The 24246-nt window shown below is 34.4% G+C and overlaps 1 protein-coding gene across 1 annotated transcript in view; it reads left to right on the forward strand.

Moving 5' to 3' along the window:
* The first annotated feature begins 1732 nt into the window (after nucleotides 1-1732).
* Nucleotides 1733-24246, forward strand: part of LOC144442231 (retinoblastoma-associated protein-like) — a 35882-nt gene continuing 13368 nt past the window's right edge. The window contains exons 1-9 of the mRNA XM_078131511.1: nucleotides 1733-1908; nucleotides 2348-2537; nucleotides 8606-8661; nucleotides 18140-18229; nucleotides 18531-18662; nucleotides 20448-20563; nucleotides 21423-21537; nucleotides 22744-22745; nucleotides 23201-23391. Of these exons, the coding sequence (XP_077987637.1) occupies nucleotides 1865-1908; nucleotides 2348-2537; nucleotides 8606-8661; nucleotides 18140-18229; nucleotides 18531-18662; nucleotides 20448-20563; nucleotides 21423-21537; nucleotides 22744-22745; nucleotides 23201-23391 (936 nt within the window). The 5' untranslated portion in view covers nucleotides 1733-1864. The remainder of the gene's footprint in view (nucleotides 1909-2347; nucleotides 2538-8605; nucleotides 8662-18139; nucleotides 18230-18530; nucleotides 18663-20447; nucleotides 20564-21422; nucleotides 21538-22743; nucleotides 22746-23200; nucleotides 23392-24246) is intronic.

Here is a 24246-nt window from a genome sequence, read left to right on the forward strand (position 1 = left end):
CAGAGTGACTGTAGAGTTTCAATTACTACAGAACCAGAGTGACTGTAGCGTTTCAATTACTACAGAACCAGAGTGACTGTAGCGTTTCAATTACTACAGAACCAGAGTGACTGTAGAGTTTCAATTACTTCAGAACCAGAGTGACTGTAGAGTTTCAATTACTACAGAACCAGAGTGACTATAGAGTTTCAATTACTACAGTGCCAGTGCTGTAGAGTTTCAATTACTACAGAACCAGAGTGACTGTAGAGTTTCAATTACTTCAGAACCAGAGTGACTATAGAGTTTCAATTACTTCAGAACCAGAGTGACTATAGAGTTTCAATTACTTCAGAACCAGAGTGACTGTAGAGTTTCAATTACTTCAGAACCAGAGTGACTGTAGAGTTTCAATTACTTCAGAACCAGAGTGACTGTAGAGTTTCAATTACTACAGAACCAGAGTGACTGTAGAGTTTCAATTACTACAGAACCAGAGTGACTGTAGAGTTTCAATTACTTCAGAACCAGAGTGACTGTAGAGTTTCAATTACTACAGAACCAGAGTGACTGTAGAGTTTCATATATATATATATATATATATATATATATATATATATATATATATAATATATATATATATATATATATATATATATATATATATATATACATACATACATACATACATACATACATACATACATACATACATACATACATACATACATACATACATACATACATACATACATACATATATATGTTGATAAGTGTCTTGGTTGGAGAGGTATACTAGAACGTACCTGTGCATCATTTTCCTGCCAAGATATATTTTTTCTAGTAGCAGTGGTCCATCTTTTTTTCCATCACCCACTCATATCCGGAATTTTTTTCAAGCAATTCTATTTGGCATCTCCCCCCCCGAAATCTTCCAAGCCCCCCCCCGGATATCAAATGGTCCACCCCTAAATCCAAATATATCCTTGTATGTTGTAATGTATATATTACATACCATGGACTTTACCTGTTCAATGAAACACATAATTGCACATTTCTTGACGGCTATTCTCCGGTAAACAAACGGGGTATATCAAATTGCAGCCTTTTAATTGTTATGTTAGTTTTTTTTTGTTTTTTTTAGATTTAAACGTATTTCCGTAGCTGTATACACGATAAATCAAATCAAACCAAACCAAATCAAATTGAAATAAGATTTTTGTGTCCGCAACAAGAATAACGCCCTCAACGGCGATCACGATTTCAACCAATATTTCTATCAATTTCTATCAATATGTACAATGTCTAATTATTATTATTGGTATTTTAACAATTTTTAGTGCATTGTGATCAAAAAATGATCCTCGATCCAGTTAACAGATGCTATGATGTATTTTTTATGAATCCAATTTGTTGTGAAAATACCTTTGGTTATTTGAAAAAAATACATCCCATTTGCAGAAAAGCCGAAACATTATTACAGAATGGAATTTGTTGTAATTTCCCCTGTCTAATTTTCTTATTCATACAATTTACGGCTAGTACAACATGTTAGACATTCAGTTGTTTCACGTTCTTTGTGAGTAAATTTATAATAAAGAAGCCACTGACCGCGAATTCATTACAAATGCAAATTACATGAAAATATATTGTAATTTTATGCAAATCTTTGCGTCATTTTATCATTACCCAATCAGGTGAAAGCGTCGCGGCGGCGCTATTTCGCGGGGTTTTTCAGCTGGCAGTATTTTCCTATTTGGCCTATCGAAACTCCGCCTTATTTTCGTCCAAGATTCACACGATTTTGACTAATTAGATTCATGGTTTGTACCTGATCGCTTGTTTATCCGTCCCTTGACTTACTTGTGAAGAGTCTCCGCCGAACATGGCGGCTTCGACTATTTCTAGAGAATCCCCTCGGAGGCACAGGTGAGTTTTTTTTACGTGTAACATGAAATCGGGACGAGATTGGAAAATTTGGATTTACAATTTTTTGTAGTTCGACAATGAACTTGTATGTAGGTCAGAATTTGTTCATGAATAATTGATAGAGTAGTCTGCGATTTCATGTTGTTGAGAGATTTCTAAACGTAAATTACAAGATATGGCGAAAATATTGTTGACTACAGGGCCTATGGCTTAATCTTGTCCTGTCGTTCGATGTATACGTGTACGTACGACGTATGTGTTGCTCCGTCACTTGATCAAATACACGTCTGCTCTGCATTGTGAGCCAATACAGTTGGTGATCATTAAAGTGGTGATTTTAACGTACAATTTTACATAATTTACTTCATTTCTAGACCCGCAGTATCATTATTGTTGTACCCTCTCCAAAATTTTATACGTCGATATTATTTTGTTGTAGTGCGAACGGTCAAGATGGTTCTCGGTCGCCACAACTTGAAAACAATATGGCCGGCCTGCGCGATGACCTGGCCTTACAAGAAAAACAATTCACATCTTTACTAGAGAAAATTAACATTCCACGCGATGTAAGCGGTAAAGCTCTGGAATTGTGGCTTAACATACTACACACTGGAAGGCAGGAATATCAGGTGAGAAAATTAGGGAATCCTTTCCCAACGATGTAATTGTAAACTAATTTAAGATATGATCCCATACATTGATAGGGGAATCCCCTTGTCTGGCTAGCCATGCACCCGAGGTGTACAATAGTATCTAATACTATTTATGTCATTGTCCTATTGATAAGAGTAGCACAGTAAACATTCGTTGTCGACTGTATATATCAGATTTATGTTTGGGAGCAACCCCTAACCCTAAACTATCAGCCTACTAGTACCACCCTGGTGACCCAGTAACAGTTTGGATACCAATACGTACATGTCTCTTTTGTATTACTATTAGACTTCAAGTTAGTCCACTGACACTGTTCTACATTCTTTGCCAGGGTTTACAAATTCAGTTTTATTTTCACTCTCAGACGAAATGTTATGTAACAAGAATAATTCTGTTTTGTAAAAGTAAACTTGATATTTTGTTTTGGATAATTTCTTCAAATTCATTGCCAAGTTGTTTTTACCAAGGATCCATGTTTTCATGTTACAACAAAGGGATTGGATAAAAGCAAATACAATATGGTAGTTACTTCATTATAATGCAAACTATCCTGTCAGCCTTGCTAGTACATGTAGACACATATTTCATATTAAAAATGGGTATATTTTGGAGTTTCAGAAATGTCACTACAGCCTAAAATGTAATATTTGCTCTATATTTTCCTGTCTGTGTATGTAGCGGGGGCTTGTCATTCCTGACCCCATTTATCAGAATCTTGTTATAAATGATGTAACTCATCAAATACTTTGATATTAAATCCAGGTATCAGAAAAGATTTCACCATAAATGTAGATGAATGTTTCCCACTTAGTTGTCATACCCATTAGGACCTCTGGAATACAAATTTGTGGAAAAGCATAAATCATACACGTAAATGAAACCCTATAACTTACAAGTGAATATCTGATTGTTGTCTTTGCATTGTATTTAAAGGTTTGATGTTTTGAAACTTAAAACGAAATTGTTTGTATTAAGTATAGGATATACAACGAGGCACATTATAAGACAACTTATTGATTCTAATTTTCATTTTGTAATAATGTTCTGTCTTTTTGTTGTATGTTACTAGTACTGTGGTTCTTTTTGTGATGACTTGATATACGTTGTAAAATTATCAACATCTCATTTTCACATATACACATATGCACACTCAAAGCAGGTCATGATAGGTTTGTCATGGGCAATATGAGAGGATTACACATACTCACACACTATACACATACCATACACACACCACATACACACACATACTCACACACCACAAACACACACACCACACACACACACACATACATACATACATACATTCACACACCACACACACAGCATACACACACACACATACTACATACATACATACATACATACACACACACACACACAGCATACACACTCACATATTTTATTATGATATGGATTGGTAATTTCTTACCAATATTGCATACACATATCAGTGCATACTGTATGAACATTGAAATTAAAAATGTGCACACAAACCATGAAATTATGTATAGTTCCAAATGACTGCGAAATGTTTCTTTTGGGACCTAAGAGTTAGCCTCACATGACGCCATTGTTTTATAATTTGTAATTCATATTCTCAGCTAATAACAACCATAATTTAGATATAAAAATCATTCAAGTTCTCTCCTTCAGATCATATTTTCCTTGAAATTACCAATATATAGTTAGATGTTATTCCCAAATGTTGTTCTTTGTTCAGCCAAGGAAAATACAGGTGACCTAAGAGGACTTTGTCACTACGAGTCACAAGGCGGGTAGGTCACGAGTATTTTCCAGCTGAACGAAGAAAAATATTGGAGAATAACATTATACCAGTTCCAGTAAATATCAAAGAAACACTGGGGAAAGTAATGGCAATTTTGAATGTTTTGACTCATTTCGAACACAGCTGAGCAGAACCAGTGATGTAGGGTAAACACACGTTGTCGTGACGTAGAACTACCAGAGTATATATTCCATATTTTTTGTTCAATTTGGCTTGTACATGGTATAGCGTGATATCAAACATGTGGTATGATTTCATGTTTAGGGAATGTCATGAATTTCAAGGATGCTATTTTTCAGTTGTAATGACTATTGATTGATTGTACAAAGGATTAGTGAATGCAAGGTAGTGTTAGTGAAAGCATCTTTTGGGATTGATTGTCAATGTACAATATTGTATGTACAGGGTAAGATAAATTATGTATACACATTCCGAGTTATGGTGCATTGTTAATTATACAGTCAATTTCACAATACCATGCAGCTTTTCTGTTTGATACAACCATGTAGAAACTAATAAGAAACTGGACATGCTACACTTTAAGATAGCAAGATTTAAATGAGTACAGTTTCTTGCTACATTTTTATTCCATTTCGACTAAATGTAGCAAAACAATGCGACCTTGCTATTGAAGTGTGGCATATGCTGAGTTTCGTGTTGGTTTCAGCGTGGTTGTATCAAACAGAAAAACTACATGGTATTGTGAAATAGACTGTATAGCAAATACTCTACTCGCAAGCCCTTGAAATCACAAAGTGTATAGCATGTCTTCAAAATATTGCAAATATTGTCATATCAGTGTTTCCTAAGGTTCTGGTAAATGCAACGGTATATTGAGGAGAAATTGCGTCCCAAATAGTCAATGTGATATGTGCCATGTGTGTACATGCATGTTAAAAAGGGTGTGTCAATATGCCAAGTTGTAAGTTCCCTGAAAATTGCAGAGGAAATTTCTGGTTAGGCAATAAATTATTTGACTTGACTTTTGATAAGAAGGGATTGATTAGTGTGTGTTTGATACATCTGGTCATTAACATAATGCATACCAAATAAGACGGGTGGTTTAAGAACCAGCCACTAAAAAAACTCTTTATCGTCACAATGCAAAATGGCTGCCTGTCAGGTGGTGCTGATACCACAGACAAGATTTTTTCCTTGTCTGTGTGCATACATTACATGCATTGTACATTGTGCATACATTGCATACAAAACAATAAGGAGTTGACTGGAATAGTTATCAGTTGCACTCCTGCAGACATTTTTTTTCTTGAATTTAAAAAATAAATACATGTTCATACTTGACTTGTTAGATCGAGCACATACTTATCCCTTCTTATCAAAACATGAGAAAAGGGATGTTCACATGTTTCTATTGTTTTAGCTGCCACATTGTTCTGTATTGTTCTTGATGAAACAACAAGTTTTATTGTTAATATCCTTGGTAGTGTTACTCATGACAATCTTCTAACTAGTTGCAACTAAAATCAAAGTTTTTGAACCAGACAACGAACAAAATATTCTATGAAATTTGTACTATTACAACTTGGTATAAAAATCATCCCATGTAATCTGTTTATAATTGTGCTTGGACATAAAAATCATATTAAAACATTCTTTGCATCATTTACTAAGGCAGAGCAAAAATACCGTGTTAGTGATAATGTGGCCTCAGAAAATAGGGTAGGTAGGTGGGGATTTTATTTTATTTCATTTTATCTTTTTAATTGTTTTTGTTTTTGAAAAATATCACTTCGACCCAAAAGCAGATAAAATGTAGGTCAGAATACGCCTTCTGTGATAGTTTGATGAAATATGTACAGACATCACTGGGGAAAGAAAGCAGACATGCGTGAAGGTCAAGAAAACAGAGCATGTCTTATCTTTTGTTTTAATGTTTTAAATGTTGAGGGTCGAAGGCTTAAACTAGGGTCAGTCCGGTTATCGGAAACATACCGTTTTTTTTTTGTTTTTTTTGGCCTAAGTGTAGTGACACTAGGTAGATTATGATAACATAAAAGATGAAGTCACTAATCATTGTCTCTTGATAATAGCATTACGATTGGACCACTTCCTCTCGTAATATGGGGTAGGGCTGGATATCCTGGTTAAAGTCAGTAACTCATTGTTTTGTCATGTTTAGGGGGAGGTGATGACTCTTGGCCTTTTCAGCTATAAATTTATAACAGTAATTTAAGCCAACATCATGTACACATTTGTATGTCTGTCCCAAACCATTGTATTTCTCCTATGCACACTTTTATTAAATATAAATGCATTTGTGAAACGTATGTTTATGAAAAAAAACTGATCCCTAATCCTGTCATGGCTACTGTCTTTTGTGTGGACTTGACTTGAAGAAGAATACTTACAATAAAGACTATCTATCTAGCGACTGATATAATGTGACCACACCGATGGGGTATCACATGAGAAACAAGGAAGAAGTCTGATGGTTTCTTTTTGGAATAAAAACAATATATCAAACAAACATTGTTCTATGTTGTTATTTATATTAAACTACTTACTTTATGTAAATTCATATCAGAAGATAACCTCGTCATCTTTACATATCTGAATACTGACGGCTACTGACTGTTATACAACCAGACGTACCAGACCCAAGCGGTAATATGTTAGAGTATACAAACTTCACACATGGTGTGTGGATGGATGGATGGATGGATGGATGGGTGGGTGGATGGATGGATGGATGGATGGATAGATAGATAGATAGATAGATAGATAGATAGATAGATAGATAGATAGATAGATAGGTGGGTGGGTGGGTGGGTGGGTGGGTGGGTGGGTAGGTAGGTAGATTGATAGATAGATAGATAGATACATAGATAGATAGATAAATAGATAGATAGGTAGGTAGGTAGATAGATAGATAGATAGATAGATAGATAGATAGATAGATAGATAGATAGATACTTTATTTATTTATTTATTTGTTTACACGTACAAAGATAAGTCCAAATTAAACATGTTGAACTGGTAATTACAATTCATGGAGTGATGTTATTCCGATTCAAATTTGATAGGAGTTGTTTATGATATTCAATGTAGTCACAGTCATTTATACTTGACTTAGTCACTGTAGTCGTTTGGTTACGTGTTTACACTTTCAACCTGATCACCACTTCCTACATCTGATACACTAGCCATTCATTTGTTTGTTTGTTCGTTCTTCCTTTCCATTCTATAACCAGTGACAGACAAGCATTTACAAGAAGAACTTGTTAACACTTGGCACAGTATGTTATTGATAAGAACAGTTTTATGGCCTCTTTACACAATAGCTTACATTCTTAGACATATTTCTAGTTACCCTGGCATTTCATGCATATGTAAAGAGGCCATGTCACATGTCTGTACTTCCAACATGCTGTGCCAAGTGTTATGTCATTTACTTTCCTGGTTTGTAACAAATTCCGTTTGTAAATGCTTTCTTGTCACAGGTTGTGTGCTGAGAGAAAGGATTTATCAGACCTGTGTCTTCTTGGACAGTTTGTCAAACCACTGATGCACATCATTTTCTTGTGATCCATAAAAAATTTGCTGGGGGTGTTCTCCTATCTCTTACTACGGAATGACTCATCGGAAAATCGTGTTGACACACAACTCAACTATTTTGTCTTTTAAGTTTTAAGAGAGGGCACGCTGAATCCATCAGTCATTTGCTCTGAAAAGTAAATTATCAATAAAAATGGACAAAAGTACCATAAAGAACCCAAGGTTTGCTATAATACATGTAACTTAACATATACTTAACATATCGTTCAACTCTTACTTAGTCAAATGTTTCAGTGATTTATATTGATTGAACTCATTCATCATCAGTATTTATGTAACCTAGAATCTAGTTATGTAGGGTTTTTGTCTCTTGCCTTTCCCCCCATGCATGCGACCTTCTCTGTTATTGAGGCTTCGCCCAGAAAACATGCACACATTCGTATTGGGTTTTTAATTTTTCTCTCTGTGAAATGATGTTGTTAGTGTGGGGGTTGAACTGTATGATGTAAACATAATTAAAAACTTGGATACGTTTCCATACGAAAATTTGGTAGCAAAAACCCCTAATAAAGTCATTTTTGAAACTCGGGTATAATTCCTCAAGGGAGTCATTCACCCCACTGTTAATGAAATCATTGCATCATCATCATGTGGAGTTGACCAAACCATTGTTTGTATCATAATTATTTTCACAAGGTAATTATATTTATATTTATATTTATATCTTTTAATTTACAGAGTGACAGTCAGGCATGGATATCATGCTGTGTGTTTATAGCTGCCTTGGAAATAAAGTAAGTTTTATTTACATACAAAATAAATATTATACTTACAATTGTAAACATATTTATTTTTGCACCTGGAAAATTTGACAGCATGGCAATTTAGTAGTATGTGTCAGCTGCATGTTAATTTGGCAAACATTTCTTTCTCTATAAATAATTATAAGTTGGGGAAAGCAGGAGTCATCTTGTACGTATAACTGATGAGGGTACACCATAAAAGGGGGTCACTAGCACATTGTCTAAACCCTCAACTACAGCTGTTATTTAGATAGTTTTAAATATTCACAACAAAGGCCACTGGCCCAAAGAGTTTATACAATACAAAATATACAGTTCAGAAAAGATAATGAAAGCATTGTAATTTGTATGAAACTGAGGTTCTCATTTTGAAAGAATAATAAATGAAACATGCCAGCTCATTTAACTTTATGACACTTTTGAGCTTATCATAAATTTATCAAATGAAGTGTTTTTGTAAAACGATCATGGCAGGTATTTCCTTCTCAGTGCATCTTAACTAGGATAGAATGCTACGAAATGATACTCGTTTTCTATAACAGAAACATTGGCTAAGGTACAGAAGTTACAATAACGTAAATTTTCTGGAATGTTATTTGACTGAAAGTAAAATACTGACATGACAATTGCGCAAAGCTAGTGTCCTGAGGTAGACTCCCTCTATAATTATATATCATGACATTGATTTTGAACTTAACCGACTTATTCTTCAGTGGGTCACCAGTACTGCCAATAAACCAAATTCCGATTTCAGTAGCTATTCTCATATCAATGAATGTAGAATTCAGGTGGCTGAAGTCCCATTGAAATAATTTAATTACGAAAAATGTTAATAATATTTATTGCTAGAAATTATAAACATACAAAATATTGTAATCTTATCTACAAATTTACAAAGTATAAAATATTTACAAAGTATAAATCATGACAATTAAAGAATAATTCTTTTGAGCTAGTCAACCTTGTTGCCCCATTTGGTTTAGAAATTCATGATATATATATATATATATATATATATATATATATATATATATATATATATATATATATATATATATATATATATATATATATATATATATATATATATATATATATATAACATGCATTTAATTTCTTTTAAAAGAAGCACAGTATAGTATATCTGTGTCTTAATAAAACAAGTAGATACAGAGCTGAAATTAAGATAAAAAATACAAATTTACAATCAAAATTACTTGGCTATAAAGGGTGATTGAAAATTACAAAAATAATAAAATTTACATGACTAAGAATGATGATAAAAAAGTTACAGAAATATTCATACTTTGTGGTGCTGCTTAAAAGGTGAATTTTAAGATTGTGTTGTTGTTGTTTTTTTTTTTACAAATATAAACAATTCAACTGTACAAATCAAGACAATTACTGCAAGGTGTGTATGTAAATGTAGTCAGGATACCAATGTGGTGGTCTGTCTGAGGTGTAAATTGTAACAATACTGTATAGTAACTAGACTATTGTTACCAGTGACTTGCAACTTTAGCTAGTAGGAAACTAGTGCTACAGAAATGGAGCTGTGACTAAAAAATGTAGATGAATATATTACAGTTCAAATTTCAAGTACTTGATTGTTTGGAAATTCCATGAAAACTAACTGAGGTGTTGACTCATCAGCTATTTCTTGGCAACAAAACTGGTTTTAGTATCAATTTATAAAATACACCTACCAGCTAATATTTGATCATTTACTTAATATTAATAATTAGCTGGATCTAGAGGTATCTGTACATTTCTATTAGTTTGGTAGCAATATATATCACAATGAAAAATAAAAAGAGAATTTGTTGGGTGTGATACATAACAAGTGTGTAAACATAAATATATATAATATAGTACTGTAAGGTTTATGTTATATTTTGCAATTCAAAAGCTGTTTTGATAAAGTGACCAAACATCTTTAAGTACATTAGTTTGGGTATTGCTTATCAAGAATAAACATTTTTGGAGACTGCTTTGCATTTCTGTGTTATATTTCATAAAAAAATTGACAGTTAGTTTCATATTTCAGACGATACATTAATTCTTCAATTCCATTATGATGGCATTGTTTACAAAGACTTTTCTATTAGAGTTTTTGGTTGAGTTTATTCATCAATGTTTACTTTGCAATGTTTCATACTAGTGATACATGTATATCTTTGTACCTTGTGCCGAACACTATCGCAATAATGGGAAACCAAGGACATATATTATTACTTTCCTGTCAAGCGTTATTTATGTGTACAGATGACAGTTGCAAATCATCAAACAGTGACTGGTAGTATTACTACTGTTATCGCTGTGTGAATAGCACCACTCAAATATATTAACTTACATGTTTCAATCCCATGTTTTCAAATTAGTGTTATCATAGCAGTTGAGTTATAAGGATTACATAGAAATATTAGTTTGTTTGTTCCAGACCGACTTTCCATATAACTGAAATGAATCTGCTTTTTACTTGGGGTGGGGGTGGAGGTACCCAAAAAACTACAAGTTGGATAGACCAGGATTTAATTCTATCAGACATCTTTTTCCACATTCAAATTCTAAATTGAGATTAGGTATTCAGAACAGAACATTGATTTATTAAATAAATATATCCCAGTGTCAGACTCTTACAATAACGAGGAGCAGTGTCTTTGTTTTATTTTAGATCAGTAGTAATTTTTTTTTATCTTCGTTCAGTTTCTTTTATTGTTCACTTTATGCCATTTTGGCTGGACATTGTGGGTTTAGACCGATTAAGCCAATAAATTATCATATGCCCTGTGAACTTCTAATTCTGCAGTGTAATACCGAAAACGTTATTGCATACTCGCACACAAATGATGCAAATGAGGATGCGATAATTCGCTACACACAAAATCATGTGATTGCACTGTATGATTTTTATGGAAATTTTCCGTTTCAGATAAATTTACATATATAATAATAACAGAACCCCATGCCACATGAGTTCCAGTATGGGTACTCAGGGTATTTGTCACTCGTGCTTGCAGTGTTTTCTGCTGCACTTTCACTCAATATGCTCATGAAAGTACAGGCGTAGAGAACACTGCAAGTACTCATGAATGCAAATACCCCGAGTACACCACACTTACACATGGGTGTTTCTGTCTTATTTTCTTCATTTTTGGTGGCCAGTCATTGTCCACACAAGTATTCTGTGTACATGAATCAATGCAGCCATGAATCATACATTTACTGCATGTTAACTTCTTAAAATGGCTACAGCTAAAACCACTCTAACTTGAATATACAAAGATAATGTCACTTTCTGAGCACATTTGATAATCTAATTCAGTCCATGCCTCTTTATGTTAGGATTTATTATAAAAGAGAAATTAGTTTTTATTAAGCTGTCAAGTTGAATAGTAAAATAGATGTACGACATACATTGTTTAATATGAATACTCCATAATTGTGCAATGAATTTCTAGTTACCATAGAAACGATGTCAATTTATAAAGGTACTTAATGAAATTATGGTACTGTCATGATCACAAGATAATATTTGACTGACAGAAGTAATTTATCACTTATTTTATAAATGACGTAGTCAATTTGGTGATAGGCCGAACTTGCCGCCGAAGTCTTTAAGTTTCACAAAGCATTTATTTCAACGTGTGTCAGTGTTTGTGTGTGTGTGTGTGTGTGTGTGTGTGTGTGTGTGTGTGTGTGTGTGTGTGTGTGTGTGTGTGTGTGTGTCTGAGTGTATGTCAGTCTGTGTCTGAGTGTATGTCAGTCTGTGTGTGTCTACGTCTGTTTGTATGTGTACACATAATTTAATTGAATACATGGGTACAGACTGCATGTAATGTCTGTGTAGATGTTATTCCATATACCATTACCAGGGTATAAATTCCATATTTTTTGCTTAATATGTAATTTATAAATATGTATGTTTTGTGTGTTTGTCATTTCATGTACATGTATGTGTAATGTATGACAGTATGTGTACATTGTGTGTGTGTAGTACTTGTAAAGTTGTATGTCACATGTGTAATGTACATATTCATGTATACATGTACATGTATGTTTATATGTACATTTGTACAAATCTCTCTCTCTGTGTGTAGGGGGGTCCCTACATGTTGTAGTTGCTACATGTACAAGTCTGTGTGTATGTATGTATGTATGTATGTATGTATGCGTGTGTGTGTGTATGTATGTGTGTGTGTGTGTGTGTGTGTGTGTGTGTGTGCGTGCATGCATGCATGTGTGTGTGTGTGGGGGGGGGGGGAGGGGTCACTAGTTGCTACATGTATGTGAAGTGAAAATCAAAGTGTCCTCAGATATTGAATTACCTAACCTTTATTGACATCAGAATGGCATTTGTTTATGAGCTGTGTAACAATAACTGATGATTGAGATGACTACATGTCAAGTTGATGAGACTGACTGTCCTCAGGGTCAACTATTGTCATCATGAAAACCCTAATTTTAAATGATTTGATGAAAATACACTGAGATTTATCAAAACATTTTGTGTGAGAGTAAACGTTCACGGCCAGGGTTCATAGCTGCAAGTGAAAATTGTTTACTCATACACCCAACATTTTTTGACAATAACCCATTGTACTACAATGATGTTGATGAGACATTGATGGCAATTTGGGATATATTTTGACTGTGGGTAGAAATGTTCACTTGTAAAATATTTCGCGATGTGTGGTCGTGATGGTCATATAAAAGTGACTAAAGGATTAGTAGATGTATATTTTGAACATATTGTTGATAAAATATTAAAATATGCATGTACCAAATTAATGCTGGTATCAATACAATCACAGAGTTATTATTTTCATATTAATTCAAAATTTACATAAGTACATAGAAAATGGTTTTGTGTCAAATTTTGATTATCAATACAGATGAAAATTACATTATCATATTTTATTTTAAACCTTTTTCACAAAATAATCACAAATTTGCTATAATTTTGTAATGTGAATAATAAAAGATATGCTTTTGAATGAATTATGAATATTGAAAATGTAAAGAATCACATTTCTTGTATTGGATGATATGAAGAGTAAAAAAATTAATATTAAAAAATTGATATTACAGTGAATGAATGTGTTTTGGCTCTAAAGTTATTTTAGCTTGTTTTTGTGAAATGATTTTTGTGTCAAATTAGATCCATATTGAAATGGGATCATTCTCACTCGTAAATTCTGAGTAATGACAGATATAAATGCATGTAGATTTATGTCAAGGTGTGAATCAATATATTAACTTACAAAACTGATATGGTACATTGCAATCGAAGCGTTTTACCTGTCAAAATAAAGTGTATCTTTCAGCTACAATTTTTGTAGCGCCAAGATAAATGTATTCATAGTACTATTATATTGTTGGTGATGAAGGCTAATCCAGATTAAAATAGGGACATGAAAAGCTAATCTTTCCCGCAAATATTCCAGACTGACTTCCTAAAGACAGGATCAATATGAGTAAGTTATTATAAGGAACATGTGTGTGTTGTTTGATAAGTGTGGTGAGTGATTACACTGAGATGAAACAGATAAAATATTTTAAATTATGTCTGGCCGTAATATTCTAAAGTATGCTTCAGTAAGTAGAATACATGTACTACAGATAGATTCATACTTTTTCTACTAATTGTACGGATTAAGAGTGAATCAAGAAAGAAAGTTACTGGATTTTTCAACTATTATTAACTGTTCAGCTGCCATGGTTTGAATCTGAGGCTGTCTTATGATACTATTAATGTCATTATTACATGTGTCAGACAGTTACACAATTCCTTTTAATGGTAGATTTTTTTTAGGTGGGTTACTTTATATGTTAGTTTTTCCCTTTTATTTCTTTCATTCCTTGTTGGGCATATTTGATGATCTGCTGGTAATTCATGTGTGCTTGCTTCTTGCGCATTCTTTATTCTCGAGAATATTTACAGTTCTATTCAATTTAATTCAAACTTCTTTAAAATGTCTGCCCATGTAGGAAACTAGTCGCAGATTCAAGCCGTTTTTGTACTGAATTACTACTGATCCTGGAGGTACAGATATGCCGCAAACATTACCCCCACAAAACATACATGTATGTACTCAGCTTACAATGTACATATATACACGTACAAATGTATGCCTTATACAGATGATTATAATGTACAGTTTTGCTTGAGTACATTGTTTGACTATGATACAAAAGGGGAATTATATTTATACGTTTTGTAAGGAAATGATACTAAATCTACCAACCTGTTATAGTATTGAATAGCATATTATCAGAACCAAATTACCTCTTTTCACTTTGCCTTTAGGGTTTGATTTGGTAAGACTCGAGAAATGGAAACGTGATAAAATCTATGAGAGTTGACTGTCATCACAACCTTGGCTAGACTATCATATAATTTAATTTAAACATTTTTTTTATTAACATATGTGCACTGACAAAATTGCAGTGTTTGTTTTGTAATTGATAGACACGAAGTTTTTTATATACGCGCATGTACTTTACTACAAAATCTATTTGTATGATATGAAAAGATATTGGTTGACACAGACCCCACTATATTGTACATCATAACAAGAGTTAATCAAACAATTGCTGGACATTTTATGCCCGTGAGCACTCTCTGTGATGTACATCATAATAATAGTATTAACAGCTGATGTCACTGTTAGACTGAAAGTACAATGTTGTAGCATGCATACTACAGCTCAGTATTTTGTGTGTGAGGTTATAGAATGCCAATAACAGAGAATGTGTATAGTAAAATTTTTACATGTTTGTCATGCACTTATTAACCTTTTCTTGACGAGACAAGTTTTAAATAATATGGGGACCCAATTTATATGAATATTTTCATAATTACAATAATATTACTTTATTAGGAAGTAACATTTCTTTAATTCCAGTCTAAAATGAAGTTGATATATGCCAAAAACTTACATAAAACAAGAATTTTGTCCAAACGATTTTGGCGGGAATGTTTTCAGTATTGAAGGGGTTGAATATTATTTTGGTTGGGTATATTTTTGGAGGGGAAACTTCTATCCTGGTATTAAAAATAACCAGGGAACAGAGATACATTGTAGATTTTACCTATATTGTACTTGTCACCTTAAACCGACACTAGCAGTAACTGGGGTATAATTTTTTTTAGAGCCAACCAATATTGTTAAAATATCTCTAATTAGCCATTGCACATTGTCAATTACATGTCTATTTCATCTATAAGTAGGGTAGTAACATGTTGGAAACATGATTCATTTGGGACCATTGGAAACAAAAATCAATTTAATGGGATTTATTTCAATAATACACCATACTAGTGTGTACTGCTACAGAAATAATATGTTACTCACTGATGGTTCAATACTGTGCAGGGTGTACAAATCATAATGTACTATATTACATCTAAGACCCCCCCCCCCCCCCCCCCAAAAAAAAAAAACAACAAAAAACAAAAAAAAAAAAAAACCCTTCCAATCGTAGTCAATGCAACTTTAGCAAAAAACACTATACCTGTACCTATGTACAAATGTATGCCCTGACATTGTCTCCTTTATTTGTGGCCGCATTTACATAATAACTGTGCCATGTAAAATTGTAAGGGGTCGTGTAGGGTCATGTGTGCCAACAACCATCAATTGTGTATAGGATATATATTTGATCAATGATCAAAACATCTGTTTGGCCTGTAACATGTCGATAAAGAGAATTACTTTTTAACACAGCTGAAAAGTGTTTGTTGCTTGGTTTTTGAACCCTAATGTGTGTTTTTGTCCCAAGGACTGTATGCAGGAAGTAAATTTCTCAAGAACTACATTATACATGTACTTGTACAAATGCAGATTTATTACTTTCATCAGTGCAATGCTGATGAACACCTGACTACACATCAAACAAGAATAAAAAAAATATTACCCCAGAAATCACTCTTACTTGTATAAAAAATATATCTCTACAAGTAAGTTGAAAAAATGAGAATTGTAATCACATTTGCAAAAACAATCCAAAATAGATTTTTGATAAGTATGCAATATGATTAAATTTTTTAATTCATTTTACAAATTATTCATTGTTGTGTTGTCAAGAGTGATTTAATTCAGTCAGAGTATTACGTTCAATAAATTGATATGGATGAACTGACAACATGTGATAGGAATAATTATAATCAGACTCTCATGTAGTCCTCTCTGACTTCACTTCATTGTCTGTTTTTACATCTAATATTAAATAATTTAATACATTCAATATATTTAGAAGTTGGAACATGTAGAAAATATATATTGAGTGAAACTAGTAATTTAAATTTTAAATGTTATACTGTTACAGTACAATTTTTGCGTGTTTCAATCACGTCATTACATGCATAATTTACTTGTATGTATTAATACCGCAGTAGCCGTACAATATATTCTCTAAAATTGTTAAAATACAAATAATTAGACATTGTACCTGTTATAATTTGGAGGCCAATTTCATCCATAATTAGCGCATTAACAGGTCGAAATTGTGATCGTGCTTGAGGGCGCTGATGTTACGGTGTGGACCTAAAAATCAATTTGATTGGCTTAACTCTACCATATTATATGTACAGCTACACAAATACATTTACTCACAGGTGATTCAATACTGTTCAGGGTGTATGATATTATGATTAAAGTCATTATATCTGCAAAACAATTTCAAAAAGTGCAGAGTACAACGTTAATTTCCAAGCGCATTTTGTATGTTGTAATTTGTTAGTGTCAGTTGATGTCTACCATTAATACATATGTAACACTGTGTACGTTGATGTACAGTTAAAAATAAAACTGGTATTTTTGCTGTTGATTATGCAAATTAGATAACTGAGATAAAATAGTTCGTATGGAAACAAACAGCTGCAGTATAAACCGGATCACTTGTGAAAGTAAAGTCTATATGCCCTCCCATCTGTCGAAGGCTGTGGGGTTCTGTCAAAATACTGACTAGTAGTATACAGGGGTGAACAAATCATTTTGTGAACTGTTGGTCCCCGGACCAGTGCTTTAAACAATCCAGTGGTCCTGCTGAAAGAATTAGTGGTCCCAGGTCCCGCTAATGTGAAACATTAAATCTTACCTATGAATCTGTATATTCAGACAACTTTTTAACACAGTTATTAACAGTAAAGCACTGGTCCAACGGACCAGACAAGGTAAAATTTGTGTGGTCCGCCCCAAAAAATCACTAATTCCAGACCCAGGACCAGTGGATTTGTTCACCCCTGGTATAGGGAGAATTGTACGCAATAGTAATGGCGCATATGGTACTATTACAATGTATATACCTATTGCCTGGCTATGATGGCACTAGTACATTTAGATGCCTATCACCCCAAGGGTATATACCAACAAATACCCTCCTGGTAGAAAGTGGATTAATAACTTGAAGAAAAAAAGAGGATTTTCATATGTTTACATTGTAGTCTCTTTTGATAATTTTTCAGGTTTTTACAAAATGCAGAAAAGAAAGATAAGAAGACTCCAGAGAAACCTTGTATAACTTTATCACATATACTCAGTACTGGAGACATGAAGTAAGTCATTGTAGATAGTCTTTTTTACTCAAGTTTTTTTACTCAAGTGAAAATAGTTACATAAAACCTTGATTAACCTGTTCTAGTATAATATTAATGTCAATGCATGTCTTCTGTGATATTACAGTAGTCTTCTCACATGGTTAGGACAGTTGATTGCAAAGTGGAAATGTCCGATATATTTTTTGATGTGTATGATAAATTACGTCATTGGTTTGTTTGTAAGTTTATATCACATTGACTTCAGTCAGTTGCAAGTGGTGGTCATGTTGGATTACATGTATGTTTGTTTTATTTTCAGCATCGTGGTGTTCTGTAAAAAAATGAGGTCTCTAAGAAACGATGTGCCAATCAGTGAGTCTGTGATTAATCACCTCATTACTATTGAGAGGAAATTCATAGTAGTGGCTCCTCTCTACAACAAATTTGAAAAGTAAGTGATTCAGATTCTTCATCGATAATTCCTCTGTTCTTGATTCTTTAACGCATGGTTTAAAGTTAGGCCCCAAAAAAAGAATTGTTTCTGGTCAGTTCACACGTCACTTAAATACCCTCGCGTTGGTCTTTTTTTGTGTGTGTGTTTGTCCAGCCTATGCAGTCTGCAGATCCGGGGGGGGGGGGGGGGGGGGGGGGGGGGGGAACACAAAAATAACCCTCCCTACTTCAGTGAAGACAACTGCAGAGCCAATCATGAACAAGCAAATGACATCTGCCCCACATACACACTTGCTCTAAAGTACTAAATAAAAAGAACAGTAACTGTCATAAATAGTAGATTTAGTGACAGGTTTGTTGAGAATAAAAAAAAAATAAATAAAAAAAATTCATTGTCACACCACTTTAGACAAAATGTCCTGACCAGAAACAATTCTTTTTTTTTTTGGGGGGGGGGGGGGGGGGGGCTTGTGAGAAACTTCTTACTTTGGTAGTCCCAGTGGGCTACCAATTTCTGAAATGGACATAGACCAGGGGTGTTGACCAATGGTCCCATATCCCTGAACTGAAAACAGAGGACCCACATCGGAAAAATGTGTGTCGTTAAATTTCTTGTTACTGAAACTTTTGTCCTTTAAATTGTTGCATAACCATCAAATGTCCAAGTGGGCTACCTACCAGCTGTAAACTGTGGTAGCCGCATGACAGTAATTGGTAGTCTGTAGACAGACGTGGGCATGCCATTAACTTTGAGTCCTGTAACCATTTCATCAATTCCAATGATATCAATTCTTACTCATCTTTGAACGACTTTTGTTTACATTATTAATAAAAAAAAATTCTTCTATCAGTTCATTGTATCAAAAAAAAATGTAATGTGGGTAAAAACTTTCATCGACTTAGTAAAAAACAGAAATACTAGTAGTTAAGATTTAGTCTCATTTCCTGCAACAGAGACATGTAAAATCGGTTTCAAGTCCTCAAATTTCCAGGGTACATTTGGTCTTTACATTTATTACAAAGTGTGTGAATTAAAATCATGTTTGTTATCCATATCAGCTGAGACTGGGTATATGTTTCATGTTTTTTAAAGGCCAATGATTCAATCCCAAGCTCTTTAATTTGTGCTGTTATCTTGTAAAGATTACATATGGATCATCTTTCTTGTTTTGGATCAACTCTTTCTATTACTTTGCCAACTTGACAACTGTTTTTCGCACCTAGATGTTAATCCTAGTCTAATCTGAACTGTTAAAGGCCAGGGTTTCAATACCAGGTTTTTGCATAGTGTTATCTTATCAATGGACCTGTAACCCGACCCCCACTTAGTTTTTCACTCCCGACCCTAAACTTTGTTTTACTTATTCAAGAAAAAAATAATAAAATCGCAAAAAATTGAAGTCTCATGAGAAATAGTGGATGTGGAAACTGACGTCAACTTAAAAAGACAATATAAAACTGTTCTTCCAATCTATAATGGCTGTACATCTGATGAGAAGAAACCAATAACACAGAGACCATATGGAAAACAATGGAAAACATAACTACCTGAACTAGACACTCACACATAAAAATATATACATGTAATAATGAAAAAAAATCTTCCTACCCCACCTATTCTCAAACAAGCATAATAAGAACCACAGGCCTAGGAATTTCATCAGATTATTCTTTTGTTATGGGCCGCATGTTTGATAGTTTTGCCAGACGTGTTTTTTCTTCCACATATTGATTTTAATGCTAATCCAAACTGAACCTTTAAACACCCTTTATCTCTCCTCAGAATCTACAACACTGTCTTCCAGGATGAACAGGATGAATTTAATAATGGTGCTAGGTCAAACAATCATGTCAGTCGGAGGAAGAAGACATGTTGGTCTTTATTTGTACTTGCCAAATGTAAGTAGTAGTAAAAATAAGTGTACTTGCCTGAGTTATTGTGGTTGAATTGTTAGAGATAATATCTCGCAATATGCAAGTTACCAGTTCAACTTTGCTTTTTATTTGTGAATGACTTAAGTATTTTGGGAAGATTTGAACTACTAGTGTGCCCAGTAATCCACTTTGCACAAATGGGAACCTGGTAGGATAGAGATTGTTTTGTGAAGGATTGAAACCAATGCATTTGATACAGAGGCTGCAGTGGATTGTGTGCTTCCCAGGAATCTGAGACATCTACAATTAGGGTCGTGTCATGGGTAATAATTCTCGGTACCTGAAATAGAATATTACTGCCTAGGCACATCATAAAAAATGATGTTTGATTTCTTGGTCGACACCATAACTTCCGCTCCACCCACTTCACATGTATTGCTATAGGCATGCTTGAGAATAAGTCAACCTTCTTGTTCTATTTTGACCCATTAGCGTGAGGTAAAATGATATTGTAGGTACTGAGAATAAGTCAACCTTTTTGTTCTATTCTGGCCAATTAGCATGAGGTAAAAAGCTATTGCAGGTACCGAGAATTGTTCAGTGCTAAGATCACCACAAGTTGATATTGCCGGTAAACATTTCAAAGAGGATTGAACTAGATATCGTGTGCTTAACATGTCATTTTTTTTTGCCAATGTACGTCTTGTATAGAGTGTAGTTAGAGTCTCAGCAACAGAAACTATTTCATTACAAAAGTGAAGGTAGTAACTGATTCAAAATAGAATGAGTAGAATATACTTAATCTCTCATTCTACAGATAACAATTGCCAGTGAGAAACATGTTGATTTTTAAAATTATTTTTCCATTAAATTGTTATTTTAGCTCTGATGCTGCCAAACTGCAATGAACTGGTTCTGCCATTTCAGTTATTACTGTGCTGTATAGACCATGCAATCCGAATGTCACCTACATTCCTTCTAAAGCCACCTTACAGTAAGTGATTTCCATCTACTACTAGAGCTAATGGCATGTCTGTATGATATATGTAGACAGTCCCTTCCAGGTTCCCAGGCCATGTCAGTATATATGCAGACAGTCCCTTCCGGGTCCCAGGCCATATCAGTATATATGCAGATAGTCCCTTCCAGGTTCCCACGCCATGTCTGCATATATGTAGACAGTCCCTTCCAGGTTCCCAGGCCATGTCAGTATATATGCAGACAGTCCCTTTCGGGTCTCAGGCCATATCTGTATATATGCAGACAGTCCCTTCCAGGCTCCCAGGCCATGTCTGCATATATGTAGACAGTCCCTTCTGGGTTCCCAGGCCATGTCAGTATACATGCAGACAGTCCCTTTCGGGTCTCAGGCCATATCAGTATATATGCAGATAGTCCCTTCCGGGTTCCCAGGCCATGTCAGTATACATGCAGACAGTCCCTTCTGGGTTCCCACGCCATGTTTGCATTTGCATAAACCCAATTTTCACCCCTTCACCTCATATCCAGGTAAATTATTAATTTGACAATATACGTGTAATGTGTGGATAAGGAAAAAATAGGATTGGTTGTATGTTTTATTATTCCTTTCAAGTTAAAGTTGATAATTGTAGAGAAGGTAAGATCCTTCTCTGTAGTGAGAAAAAGTCTTTAGCCTAGGGAGTTTTTTGCATGAAAAGTCCTTGGCCTAGGGAGTCTTTTGCATGAAAAGTCTATGGCAACTTAAAGGCTTTTAATATACTTTATATCAAATGGGATATGAGTGTATAGTAGTGTCAAAGCTGACTTTATGTATTCTCCACATACAAATATTTAAAAGATTTGTTCTTTTCCAAAACTGTGTAAAATTATAAGTTAGCACATCTCAATAACGTAGCTGAGTGTCACAATGGTCAATTATATAAACTTATTACCTGGCTATGAGGGCACTAGTAAACATCTATTCCCACAAGGGCTGTTATGCAGCAATTACTTCAACCAAGGGAAATAGTCACTATGTAACAGCTCGAGGGGTAATACAAGTCTCTTTATGTAGTTCCAACATGCTGTGCCAAATGTTATTAATCCAATTCATTTATTTACTTTCCCTGTATGGAACAAGTGCCAACAAGTTCCACTTGTTGATGCTCGTCTGTCACCAGTTGTACATGTGAATGCAAGACTATCCTACCTGAAGTAGGGTCGAGGAGTAATTACTGAGCTAGGTGTAGACAGAGTAATTGGCAATCACGTTTAGTCCTGTATTGTTGACTTTTGTAGTCCATAGAATAAGTGCAATTATCACACTGTCCCATCCCTTGACGTTTGTGACACTGGTAATTGGTTTTCTCAGATAGACACAAACTAAATCTATTGTTCTTCAATGTGGTAGATTACACAAGTGAGTGGAGCGGTTCCTCTGTTGTGCCATTCTAATCACCCTGTGATCAAGACAGTGTAAACATGGAAGTCCCAAAAACACTACACTGCAAGTTTATGGAGCTTGAACTCCCTACTGAGACTATAGTATAATTACCGAGGTGAACGAACGAACATCCATTCAATAGCTTATCACTGTTGTATCAACATGTTGTGACAATAGTTTTAGTTTGTGTCTATCTTAGTAAACCGAAGGCTCAATTACCAGAGTAATAACATATGCTGTTTTCCTTCTTTCCTCAGACACTGCTCAGAGTAACCACTATGCAACGTCTGTTGTGACAGAGAGTAACAGTAACAGTTTAAGACTACTATGTGAAGAATCTAATTGTGATCATAGTGATGTTATTACAGTTCTCAGGGAGTACTGGCAGAAATTCTTACAAAGTATACCCACAGAGAAATTACATCAAGGAATTGATGGCCTGCCAGAGGTATGTACTTCTAGAAGTTTGTGTGTCTTAGGGTAAGAATTGATGGCCTGCCAGAAGTATGTACTTCTGGCAGTTTGGGTGTCTTAGGGTAAGAATTGATGGCCTGCCAGAAGTATGTACTTCTAGAAGTTTAGGTGTCTTTAAATTATAGGGTAGTCTAACTACTAGACCCTCGGGTAATTCTGCTAACGTTAAAAGTGACCACAGCTCGTATAGTGCCAAAGGCCCTAACAAGGGTGTGCCACACTATGGTGCTGTCATCCACAATTTTTGTTCGACAGTCTTCCAAGTACACATCAGAGGTCTTGTGACATGAGTAACCTTAGGGCTGCTCTATAGGTGGGAGGGGGTGGGGGTGGGGTGTAAGTGTAAGTTCCACATCATCAAATTAACACCCTGCTAGTAGAGAGATTAACAGAGCATACAAGAACAGGATGGCCATGACATATCACTTCCCACTGGTGTCTCATTCTTCATTGTGCATAAAAGTGATTGTAAGCGATACTTCCTGTACTCATAATTATTAGAACTATTTGATGAATTTTAAAACAGAATACATCCTGTGAATTAAAAATGAACACAAATGTGACTTCATGGGGTCACCAGGGAACACTGGCATGGAATATTAAGCTGCACTGATATTAATTTTCTGGTCTTTCAAACATAGTTTTTCACTAGATCCTAGTGGCATCTGATGTTGTTCTTTACAAATCAGCTGAAGTATATTTTGAAATGCTTCTCAGATAAATTTGATAGCAAACAAGGAGATTTTGCACCAAATATGCTCTTGTATTCACTTGCGAGAAACTCGCTGGTTTCATGCAAAAATGACTCCCTAACAAGAAATAAACACCT

Source organism: Glandiceps talaboti, chromosome 11, assembly GCF_964340395.1.
Source record: "Glandiceps talaboti chromosome 11, keGlaTala1.1, whole genome shotgun sequence".
Taxonomy (NCBI): Eukaryota; Metazoa; Hemichordata; class Enteropneusta; family Spengelidae; genus Glandiceps; species Glandiceps talaboti.